The following is a 12,233-nucleotide window of genomic DNA, read 5'->3' on the forward strand; positions in this document are numbered from 1 at the left end:
TGTTCCAATGTTTGACAGCATCCATGGTGAAATTTCTTTTTCCTGTAGAGAAGGAGATTGTAATAAGAGATTATTAAAACTTGTGTCTGTTGTCTCATGTTCTATCACCTAGTGCCTAGAACTTCTTCATATCCTCCCATTAGGTGGCTGATGCCAGCTGTAAGTTTCCCCTCTCCAGCCTTCTCTTCTTTAAAATGAACAAACTCAGTATCTTAGCCTCCCCTGAGTAAGAGCTTTAACTTCGAGGTAAACTCACAGTTGATAATAATGTTTGTGCTAGATTAGCTTTTTTTTTTTCCTTACATATTGCTCCTTTCATCAGCTTCTCCAGCCTTATTCTGCTACATGTACATCATTTTGGTGCTTTTCAAATAGTTTGCTGCTTTTCCTATATTCACTGGTTGCTCTACTCATATTCTGTCCTTTCCCTGCCCAAACCTTTCCTGTCTTCTTTTGCCTTTTTTAATTCATACAGCCCATTCCCTGGCAGTCTTCCCAATGTATAACTAGTTAGTAATTGCTTCAGCTCCACCTCTTTTACCTAAAAATCACTTACTCAACTGATCTTCTATCAACGGTTCAGCAGGAAACAGTTCTTAGTCACTTCATTTATTTTATCTTAATTGATTTGATGCTCTCCTTTTCCATTAAAAAAAAAAACCAAAAGCCACACTCTTCTCTCCTTATATTTCTTTCATTTTCCACTGTCTCTTCCCCACCTAAACAGTTGTAGAAACTATCAATCTCTGGATCAACCTATGGCCCTATGGCCTCACCATGCCTTGCTTCGAACTCTGACTGATCCCACTTTATTCAGAACAAGATGCAAGATACACAGTAACAGTCACTGTGGAACAGCCTGCCCCAGTGAGAAATGACTTCTATCACCACAAATTAGTCATAAGCTTGTATGTGGTGGAAAAAAATCCAGTGTTTTATCAAAAAGTTACTTAGATTTTTTTCTTTTCTGGTGTGTCTGCCACTTGGTAGTCATGCCATCTTTCTAGCATTATAAGACAATAATATCTAAATCATGTTTCTACGTTATTATCAATTATTAAATCCTTTCCATCATCCTGTTCTCTGTAACTGTCAGACTCCGTCCCTCTTTGCAGTTGATTCAGTTCAGGGCTTATTCTAGAAGTGTCTCCTGCTATATAGTTACAACAAGTGGCATGGCCCATACCAGTTATCTTCTCTTGGCGATCTCCATGCCGATTCTGCTTTCCGTAGAGTCATTCTCATTTGAGGCCCTCTGTAGCTCTGCACATCCAGTTTTCCCTAGGCCTCAAATTCAGCTATGGCCATCCATCCCTCCCAGTTTGACCCCAATGCCAGAGAAGAAAGCAATTTTATGCTCTTCCAAATGACTTCCTATGTCCCAGCTCAGTTCCAAATCATATCTGGGTACAAAAAGTCAGTGTCACCTGTACAACATTACCTAAAAACACTGCTGGGGTTACATAAAGCTCTTTTGAAGTTTCCAACTGCCCTTCTTGGTCCTTCTTCCTTTCGTGTATTTTTTTTGGCACTCGGAATATTTCCTCTCTGCTGTTACTCTCCAAGTGAGCTTTTCAGTACCTCTTTCTCTCTTCTACTTTTGATTCTTGATCTGTCCCCTCCCCATTTTCATTTTCTTCACGCACACCTCCTCCTCCATGATTCCAGCACTTTTTCTGCTGGTTTTGAAATTTGTTATTGTTAGAAGTCTGTCAGAAACTGTTCCTCTGGCCTCCCGGGTGGAACTTGTCTCCAGTGAGCAGTCAGGCAAATACAGGCAACGCAGGGGTGAGTGTTGTAGGGGGGAGCTGAGGAAAATTGGGTCAGTGTCTCTGAGATGAGCTGTGCCCAGCTGAACTGTTGTGGCATTCTGACACTGTGCCAAGATATGAAAAATGACTGAGACAAGCTGAGAGGAAAGCGCTTGCGCACTCCGAACTCTGCCTTCTCCTTTCATAGTAACCTTGACTTGATGGGAAGTGGCAGCTTGCTCTGCCCCCTGAGGTGCTAGCTCTGCAACCCTCTGTCCTCGCATTGGATATTGCGAATCAATGTTGTGATTTTCTGTGTTTTCTTGGAAAGTACTGGTGCCTGGGGGATGATGAAGTTGTACTATTCCCAGTGACAAGGCCTGTGGCTTAACTGGTGTTGCTGTTTTGTGTGAAGTTGTTCTGCAGGCATACAGTAGAGGTGTTTCAGAAGAAGCTGCTCTTGTTAGGCTTTCTCTGGGCTGGTCTTGAAATGGTGATGTTCCCTAAGCAAAACATGCTAGTCCTAGTGCTGGAGCGCTTGCTTCAGCTTGGGTGTTTGTCTCCAGTGAGCATAGTCGTCATCTGCAGAGATTGTAGGACCACAGCAAGTGGACATGATGCCATGATCTGCAGTAAGAAGGGAATGCAGGGTACATGAAAACTGAAAAATCTCATGGTGTGAAGAAAGGGATCCTTCAGAAACAAATGAGAGAAGGATTCTGTCTGTGTGTGGAAAGACAGCCCTAGGCTCACTGTAACTGCTGAAATAAAAGGAAGTGGCTTTTGCCTATTTAGATTGCCAGGAGATTTTTTTCTCTTTCCTCTGGACTTGACCTTTGATATACTATTTATAGAGTGACTCAACTGAGCCAATGCCAGGAAAAGTTCCATGTCATGGGAACAGTTATTGTTGCCATCTGTGGGCTAAAGTCCTGAGTGCAGTGAGCTAGCATATCTTAGGCAATTTTGGAAAGGGATAAAGGTGTTCGTGAATGTACACAGCTCCCTGACTGGATGCAGAGGCAGGGGTCAGGGTTTAGATGGAAGCAGAAGGTGTGTGATAGCTGCAGTCCGTGCCTGTGGAGGCCATTCTTTAGCTACATGTAGGCCAGTTAGTGTCTATTGTAGACAGTCCAGCCTTAGTGGCCAAAATTGCAAATGTAAAATACAAGAAACTGCGAATATTAGGTCATAGTATTTTTCTTTTTTCTTTTTTTTTTTTTCTTTCCTTTTTTTCCCAGCTATCTTTTCGTTAGGAAGGTGGAGAATATGTGAATCATGTTTAATCACTGCAGATCAGCTTTGATTGCGGTATGCTGTATGGTTTCACTTTGCTGTTTTTTTTGCTGGAAGTAGACATACCCAGGGGCAGAATCAGAGTTTCAAATCATGATCCCTTCTCTGTATCTGCCATTTCTCCTGGAAATACCAGCGTGACATTATAGGTTTATGTAGTGATTCACTTTTTTCACTAGACAATACAAAAATAACCACCATGGAGAGATATTTCCTCCTAAGTTGCTCCAGATTCCACTTCATAGTTCTTCAGCGGCCATTTCTGTCATGTCAGTTGAACTGGACAGGTAAGTCTCTTCCATATTACTTTTTTTTATACTTTTCTCTGTCTCCTTTAAACTCTTTTTTCAGGTTCCTTCCTCAGAGGGAACCGGCCAATCCTATTCCCATTCCATTTCTGAACATCTGAAATGAGATGTCGCCTAAAGTCAAGAACTTGCTTCATTGCTCCGTGTCCACCCACAATCATGTATGCGGTGAAAGATCTGGCAGTAGGTCAGCCAAGACCACAAGGATCTATCCACAAGTTTTAATGTGCATATATTTAAGGGAAATCACAGAATAGATGGATGTGGAAGAGGTCTTTGAAGGACATCTTCTCCAATCCCCTCTGCTGAAGCAGGGTCAACTTGAGCAAGTTACTCATGACCACACCCAGAACACTTTTGAGTATCTCCAAGGAGGGAGACTGCACAACCCTCTGGGTAGCCTGCCCCAGTGCTTGGTCACCCTCATGGTAAAAAGTGTTTCCTTGTGTTCAGAGGAAATCCCTGTGTTTCAGTTTGTGCCCATTGCCCCTGGGCCTGTAACTGGGCACCACAAAAAAGAGCTTGTTTTGGCCCTTTTTGCATCCTCCCTTCAAGTATTTGTGCACATTCATGAGAACCCTGAAGGCCTTTCCTCTCCAGGATGGATGTCCCATCTGTCTCAGTCTCTCCTTCTATGGGAGATGCTCCAGTCTCTTAATCATCTTTGTGGCCGTTTGCTGGATTCTCTTCAGTATGTCCATGTCTCTCTTGTACTGGGGAGCCCAGAACTCGACACAGGACTCCAAGTGTGGCCTCATAAGAGCTGAGTAGAGGGGAAGGGTCACGTCCTTCGACCTGCTGGCTAATGCAGCCCAGGATATCATTAGCTGTCTTTGCAGCAAGCGCACGTTGCTGGCTCCTGTTCAACTTGGTGTCCACCAGGACCCCCCCATGATGCTTTCTGCAAAGCTGCTTTCCAGGCGGTCAGCCCCCAGCATATACTGGGTCATGGGATTATTCCTCTCCAGGTGCAGGACTGTGCAGTTCCCCTTGTTGAACTGCATGAGGTTTCTTGTCAGCCCATTTCTCCAGCCTGTTGAGGCCCTCTGGATGGCAGCAAAACCCACTGGTATTTCAGCCACACCTCCCGGTTTTGTATCATCAGCAAACTTGCTGAGACTACACTCTACCCCATCATTGGTGTCATTAGTGAAGATACTTAACAGTATTGGACCAGATATTGACCCCTGGGGTACACTGCTAGGTGCTGGCCTCTGTCTATACTTGATTTCACTGGTCACCACCCTCTGGTCTCAGTTGTTCAGGCAGTTTTCAATTAACCTCCCCATTTGCTCATCCAGCCCATACTTCATCAGGTTGCCTATGAGGTTATTATGGGAGACAGTGCTTAGTGCCCATACTGTGTTCTCCATGCGGATATTCTTGTTCAACATGTTTGTCAGTGACCTGGATGAGGGGACAGAGTGCACCCTCAGCAAGTTTACTTCATGTGCCTGGAAGAGGTTTCCAGATTAGTTGTTCCATCATTTTCCCAGGGATCAAAGCACAGCTGAGCTGCCTGCATTTGCCTGGGTCCTCCTTCATGCCCTTCTTGAATACAGTAGTGATGTTTATTTTCCTCTAGTTGTCAGGCACCTCTCACAGTCACTACAATCGTTCCTTTAGTCACCTATGTACTTAGAGAAGCCCTTCTAGCTTTTGACATCCCTTACCAGATGTGATTTCAGGTAAGCTTTGGCTTTCTTACCTGTGGCTCTGCTTGCTTAGACAGTGCCACTATGTTCCTGCCAGGCTATCTGTCCCTGCTTTCACCTTCTGTGTCCTTCCTTTTGTGGTTTACATCTAGCTGCGAGCCCCCTTGTTCAAACATGCAGGCCTCCTGGCATTTTTTTCCTGAATTCCTGCTTGTTGGTATGGGCCGCTTTTGCACCTGGAGGAGTTAAGCCTTGCACATTATGTAGCTTTTTTGAGGCCACTCTTCCCTCCAGGGCCTTATCCCCCGGGACTCCTCCAAACAGATCCCCAAAGGGGTTGAATCTGCCCTCCTGAAGTCTAGTGTTGTGAGCTTGATTTTTGCTCTGGTCACTCCTCTCAGGATCTCAAACTCCACCATCTCATGGTGACGGCAGCCAAGGCTGCCTTCAAGCTTCATGTCACCAAGGAGCCCTTCCTCGTTTGTGAGCATGAGGTCCAGCATAGCACCTCCCCATTGTCTCCTCTATTCTTGGATCAGGAAGTAGTGACTGTTGCTTTCTAGGAAGTTCCTGGGTTGCTTATGCCTTGCCGTGTTGCTCCTCCAGCAGATCTTAGGGTGTTTGAAGTGCCCCTTGAGAATCAGTGCCTCAGAACTTGAGGCTACTTCCACCTCTCGGCTCCATTCAGTTTTTCCCATGTAAGCATCTAAGTGCATCTGGGACAGCCTGGTGTAGCCAAGACATCAACTCAGGACTAGTAGATAGGAGGTAGGAACAGCAGAAGACCCATCACCTACTGGAATGCCACCTGGATGACAGAGAGAATAGATACCAGTGGCCTCTCAAGTGTATGGGCAACTGAATTTTGCCTTGGGTCTTTGCTTTCAAGTGAGCCTTATTGCTCATTAGGTTCCAGTGTTTGTATTGACTGGGGATGGGATTCAGCTGCCTAGCAAGTGTATCTGCACAGAATGTGGCCTGCATGTCATATGGCAGAGATGTTCTTGGTGTCCTGAGAGTGGCACTTGGCTGTGCTCTGCATAAGTGGGGATCACCATGTAATTTTATACTAGTCTGCTGTCTTAATTTTTTTCTTACAAGGAGCCGCCTTTGCTCCCTTCTCTCTGTGATGTGGCAGTAGCATTTTTGGGTTGGCTTTTTGCGTAGAAAACCATTTAACCGTCATAGTCAGTGTTTTGGGTTTTTTTTGTACTTGAGTAATCTTGTAAAAATTACACATCTTAATGGAGACTTTATCTTACTGTTTGTACCCCTCTGTCATCTGTTTCTTTGGGTCACTGAGGAGGAACATGATAGCCAAAGTGACAGACATTCCCCCTCTTCTCCCAAAAGGGAGGGAACATGTGACGACAGAGACATATTACTGAAATTTGTTTGTTGGTGCAACAGCTGCAGTGGAATTTTATTTGTGCATTTTACTCAGCTGTAGTGGAATACTTATAAATGAGCCTATGTGACTGCTTCACACTTTGCTTATGTTAAATACACGACAAGGGCATACTGGACCTGGAGACATTGGGAGGGGAAGATATGTTTACGTTGAATCTGCTGCTTTGCACTCAATGGCAATTGTATCACAAAATCTCTCCAGAATTGGGCCAGGTTCCCTGTTAAATGTGGTTAGGCTTTTTTGTTTGTTTGTTTGCTGTTTGTAATGCAAGTTTTTCTCAGAAGCCTTCTGCCTCTGGTGGAAGCATTCTTCTTATTTAGACCTGTAATTTACTGTAAAGTCACCTGTTTTCAGGCTCTGTTACTCTTCAGCCTAAATAAACTGTTCTTCATTCACTGACTTTTACAGTTCTGGGATTACATTCAAGACTTGATTCTGGCTCAAAAAGTAAGAGAGAGAATAGATAGCAAGAAACCGCCAGCACGAAAAGCATAGCACACTGGGCAGTGCTAGGGGAGACAGCAGTAACCTGCCTTTGCACGTGGTGGAGGCGTATAATGGCAAGCATGGTGCATGGATGAAGAAAGTAGATTTTGTGAGGCAAATAAGAAAGAATTATCTGGAAGTATTTGATCTCTAGTATTTGTTACGGGTACCTTTTCCAAAGTATTGTCTCTATAGTATTTTACTACATCTGCGGTATGAGTAGTTAACACTGTTATCCATTAGCAGACACCACGTCCCTATACAACAGTTTGTATTCTTGCTGCGTGGGTTGGTTGGTTGGTTGGTTGGTTGGTTTCTATAAGCAGCTGTTGAATGCTTCTGGTCACTTGGAGCATTCATGAACTCTTGCATGGCCTTTTAAGCAATAGACTTACTCTGCCTTATATAAACTGTCTTTCTTTACTTAGGTGGTAGTGCCACTGACATGTTCGTTCCATTATGTAAAACCCGCAACATTGCACTTCTGCTTAATACCTCTATCTAACTCATCAACAGTGTGCCATCCCTGCAAACCTCACCCTTGCATCCCCAGACTCAGCAGCATGTTGCCGGTAGACTTCAAAGCACCATGTGAAAATAAATGTTTGTTTATTTTAAATGCAACCATGTTTATTTTAAAATAAATTTTATTTACTAAATACTAGACAAATTCTTCTTCTTTATTCACAACTTTGTCTAGCTTTCCATATGATTTGCAATTGGGCTAGAGGTTAATCTACTCAAATTCTTTTAACGCTACCCTTGTAAGGTAAGCATGTTTTTGCACTGCAGGGGGAAAGTCTACATCCTGCGCAGATTTCCTTTGAGCATCACATAGACTGCAGGCATTATCATTATCTGTTCTTTTTCACTAGTGTGACTAGCAGCAAGGTCATTGTCCCTGACTTGATGTCAGGCTCTAGTACTGAATGAAGAAAAAGAACCATTCTCCAGGGTGTACCTTGACAAGTGGGAATGAATGTGCCGTTAATTCTAAACCTTGATAAAAGCTTGAGAAGGGGTTTGATACAAGAAAAAAGGGATGAAATAAAATGACTCGTAAGAAAATAAAGATGTTCACATTCAGTTCAGTATTCTTAAATTTGAAATAAATAAAGGAAGATCCCTGAAAGTGGTAAATTTTGGATGAATGACTATACAGTGAGTTGGATGAGAACTTCCCATTCATAATTCTCATAGTTTCAGTACAGGTGCATTTGCCAAGAAATGTGAAAATTATATTCTACATCTGTGGCTGTTAGCAGAGCTTTAAACTGCATGAAAGAGATATCATTAATAAAGTGGACAAAATCTTACTTTTTTGTCCGTAGGAACATAGGGACAGATCTTTCCAGGTGAGAATAATTTTATTTTCTGCTGGATAAAGGCCTGAAGGCAAAGGCATTTGCTCTTTTCTTACCATCACCCATCATACGCGAAATTGCAATCTCTTCTTCCCCCTTCCTTTCCATATGGCAATGTATGACACGCTGAATGTTGTCATTTTCAGAGTGCTGGGAAGAATCAGTGTTCTCTTACCTAATAGCTATCATTCAGAGTTATTCAAGTCCCTTTTATAGTCTGACCTGTTCCAGGACTTATCACTCTTAACACAGTACATGTAGAGATTACACTGCAGCCAAGAAGGCCTCTGACAGAGAAGAGGAAGTAATATAACAGGCGTAAAGCTGATGGGACTCCACAGATGTTATTTACTGTTATGTCTGGACTGTGGCTGTAACCTTTTCAGCTTTGGTAAGGTTTACATACCTGCAGTCCCACAGTATACATCAAAAATTCTACAGTGGGCTTTGAAAACCCAAAAGAAAAGGAATTGAACACGTAATAAGAAGGTTAGATAAGCAACCTGCTCTATTTTTGAAGTTGTTTATTTGTTAAGAAAGATCCATCAGTGACCATTCAGCATCCAGAAACATTTCCAACTAATTATTATTGGAGATGAAAGCCTGCAAGCCCAGTAACTATAACCAGATGGGCTAATTCTGCAGCTACTGGTGTGGCGTTCCATTTTGGAACATTCATTAAATACCCTAATTTCATTTTAACACCTGTATGCAGTGTTCTTCTCTTACACATTTTTTGTTTTTTATGTAATTTTTTTCTATCCACAATCCTTTGAAACGTTCTGCTTATGGTAATCACCAGGACAGTTCTTCTCCTGAGTGTATCCCTTGTCTCTTTTGACGTCAAACGCTCATCTGGGGTCTATCTGACAGTTTCCCATTCTCTGTGAATGCTTTTTATTTATTTTGAAGTTAGCTAACCAAATGTCAGTCCACAAATGAACTTCCACCTGAGCTTTTTAGTCCATAAAATCAAGCTGAATCTATTTATATAGAAAATCAGCTCTAGAAGACTTACATAAAACTTACATAAAAATTGTAAAAACTTTATCCTAGCACTTCAATGTGAGATCCAAGCACCTTCTGTTAGGTAATTCAGTATAGCATCTTTTCCAAACCTAGAATGTGCCATATTCCCATTTTGTTAATAAGGCTTTTGCTGGTTTTTTTTTTTTTTTTCATTTTCTTTCACTGTAGGATGGATTTCCATCCTTGTTTCAGCTTTTTGCATAGGCATGTTCCTATCCATTTGCAGATTAAATTTGACTAAATTAAGAGGCTTTTATCCATTATTGGGAGATTTCCAGACCTACAGGAAATCAACAGGACTGCCAATCTGAGTGCCTGTTTCTGATTTTGATGCAAAATCAGCCATGGTAGCTTATATTACTTTGAGCAATGAAACTGTTGAAGGCAGCATAAAAAAATCAATTTTTGTTGCTGTGTTGGGTGGGGAGAAGGAGGTGTGGATAATACCTGTAACTGTTATGGCTATTTCCATACAGATCACATGACTATGCTCTTTGGCTTCTCCAACGCTAAAGCTCTTTAAGTGAGTAATGAGAAGACAATTAGTTCAGATGGCCAGAGCTGTCTCTGGACTCATTTGCTTTCATCTGCCAGTATAAGTGTAGAATAAAATAAACTGTTTTGAAATTGCAACTTTAACAATACATGCTCCATAAAGCAACAAAAACAGTAGTAGCTACTCTATGTAGTAACTTCTCCCTAGAGCGGCAGCACAAGTTAAATGTAAATAATATTGCATTGTTTCTGGAATCTGAATTAATGAGTTTTCTGTATTTGATTTTCTCATTTTCCTCCTCCTAGCCTGTCCCCTTGGTTTCTTTAAAGTATCTGTGGGAGATGAGCCCTGCCATCCATGCCCTGCACACAGCCACGCTCCACTGCCAGGTTCCAGTGAATGTGTGTGTCAGAACCGCTACTATCGATCTGCTTCGGACAATTCTGATGCTCCCTGCACTGGTAAGTATTTGGATGGAGAGTTTGAAAGCAAGAAGGGAAGTTAATGAGAGAGAATGTGCCCGAATGATTCAGGGGAATTGCAAGTCACCTCTCCTCAGGACATCTGAAATAACCCAAAACTTCCATTTGTCCCTCCAGTTGACTACAAGGGTATATCTACTCCTTGAATGTAGATGAGAATGCAGAAGTGTTCCCACATGCTTTTTACAATGTTGATACATTGGTGAAACTGTGTTTTGAGAATACTGGTGTGTTGCAATACTAGATGCTCTGAAATGAAAATTGCCAAATTTTAGATGACTCGTGCAGCCTTAAATAAGTCCTTAAATAAGTAAATAAGACTTCTAATGAGAGAGTAATATACTAATTTCTCATGAAATGCTAAACTAATTTCATACATGGAGTAGATATTGTTCATTGAAGGAGTTAACCAATATTTTCTTCCCTTTATCATTGAAAGTGTGAAGACCGTATTTACTGCACAGAATTCAAATTCTGCAAATTTTATTTATGGGAAAATAATTTTTTCATTTGCTTCTCTGTGGTTCTCATCATTTAGGACTTTTCACAGTCGTTGATTATGAATATTAATAACTCAAGAAAAAATAATTAGATGCAGAAAATGAAATAAGGTTAGTGATTAGCAATCAAAAACATAGTTTAAATAATATATCAAACATCACCCTTAAACTTTGTGGAAGCAACAGGGAAAAAAAATTAACTTTCTAAAGCATCTTGCAAATACTTTATGGCTCTGAAGTTAAACACTCAGGAATTAGGAAATGTGATTATGGGTTTTTTCTGTAATCCTTTGTTTTCTATACTGCACAGAATCCATCTTCAGCAGCATCAAGCAATCTTTACTTCATGGTGATTATTTTTCCTGAGCAGTTGTCTATCCTTTGCATTGACTGATACGAATTCTCAGGGAAAACTAGTATGTGATCATGTGGTTAAATGCTATATATACCACGATGCAAAAGCTCAATGGCCCAGTTAAGATCACAAGAGAAAATTTAATTCGGACATTTCCTGATGTACAAATGCTTCATCTTGTCAGTAATACATTTTTTAAACAGTCTTCTGTGTGCAGTTTTCCAGCATAATTTATTTTTTTTAACAACACGAAATGTGAGTCTGCAGGGAGATACAGCTATTGGAAATACTCAAATGCTCCAGCAATGAACTGGATTGCGGGGGGAGAGATCCCCCACAAAGGTCTCGTCCACCTGTACTAACAGAGGGTGTCATCCTTTATATTGATCAGTGTTAGCCAGAGAAATATTTCATCAGTATTTCTTGACTATAGATGAATGGTGAGAATGAGGATTATTAGATTTCATTACAGCCTTCAGAAGGAAATGTTCTGTAAATCATGTTTCCCTTGCCCGTCCCTGTTACTGAGTTCAGCCTCTCTATCCCTACCCTTCCAGTCCTGCTTGATGTCTATGCCCAGGCTTAGCAATGCACCACTGCTGCTTATTTTCACCTGTCTGAGCTTTTAACTTTCTAGCTCCAGTGTCTTGTCCCGTTCCCATCCCCATGCCATCTTCTTACCCTCTGTGTTTTCTTCCTTCTCTTCACTTCCTCTGTGCCAGCAGAACAGACAGTTTTTCAGCTGTCAGAGTTTACTCCTGATGCCATTCAGGAATCTGGCTGGCAGCAGGAGTAATCATAGGGAAACTGATATTCAGTTCCTGCAATAGATGGAACACGCTAACTGAAGTTTGAGAGAGTTCAGAGATATTTGGTGCCAGAGGAGAGAATTAGAGGTCTCAGTAGAGATGTATCTTTGCTAAACTTGTGCAAAATTTAAAGTTTCAAAGGCTTGGAATTTCCCTAAACGCTGGCTGTTCTTTGGGGAAAAGTGAAAGTCACACTCATGAAACAAAACCCCTTGCTGTTAATTTTGTTTCTTTAAAATGTCATAGTACAGTTGGCTCCTTCGTGTATGTAAGTGTATGTTTGATGTAGCA

The 12,233-nt window shown here is 41.6% G+C and overlaps 1 protein-coding gene across 1 annotated transcript in view; it reads left to right on the forward strand.

Annotated features, from left to right (window-relative positions):
* The window catches only part of LOC141462758 (ephrin type-B receptor 5), a 56,773-nt gene that overhangs the window by 21,892 nt on the left and 22,648 nt on the right, over positions 1–12,233 (forward strand). Inside the window, exon 5 of the mRNA XM_074144749.1 lies at positions 10,102–10,257. Coding sequence (XP_074000850.1) covers positions 10,102–10,257 — 156 coding nt within the window. The remainder of the gene's footprint in view (positions 1–10,101; positions 10,258–12,233) is intronic.

The sequence above is a fragment of the Numenius arquata genome, chromosome 1, assembly GCF_964106895.1.
Source record: "Numenius arquata chromosome 1, bNumArq3.hap1.1, whole genome shotgun sequence".
NCBI lineage: Eukaryota > Metazoa > Chordata > Aves > Charadriiformes > Scolopacidae > Numenius > Numenius arquata.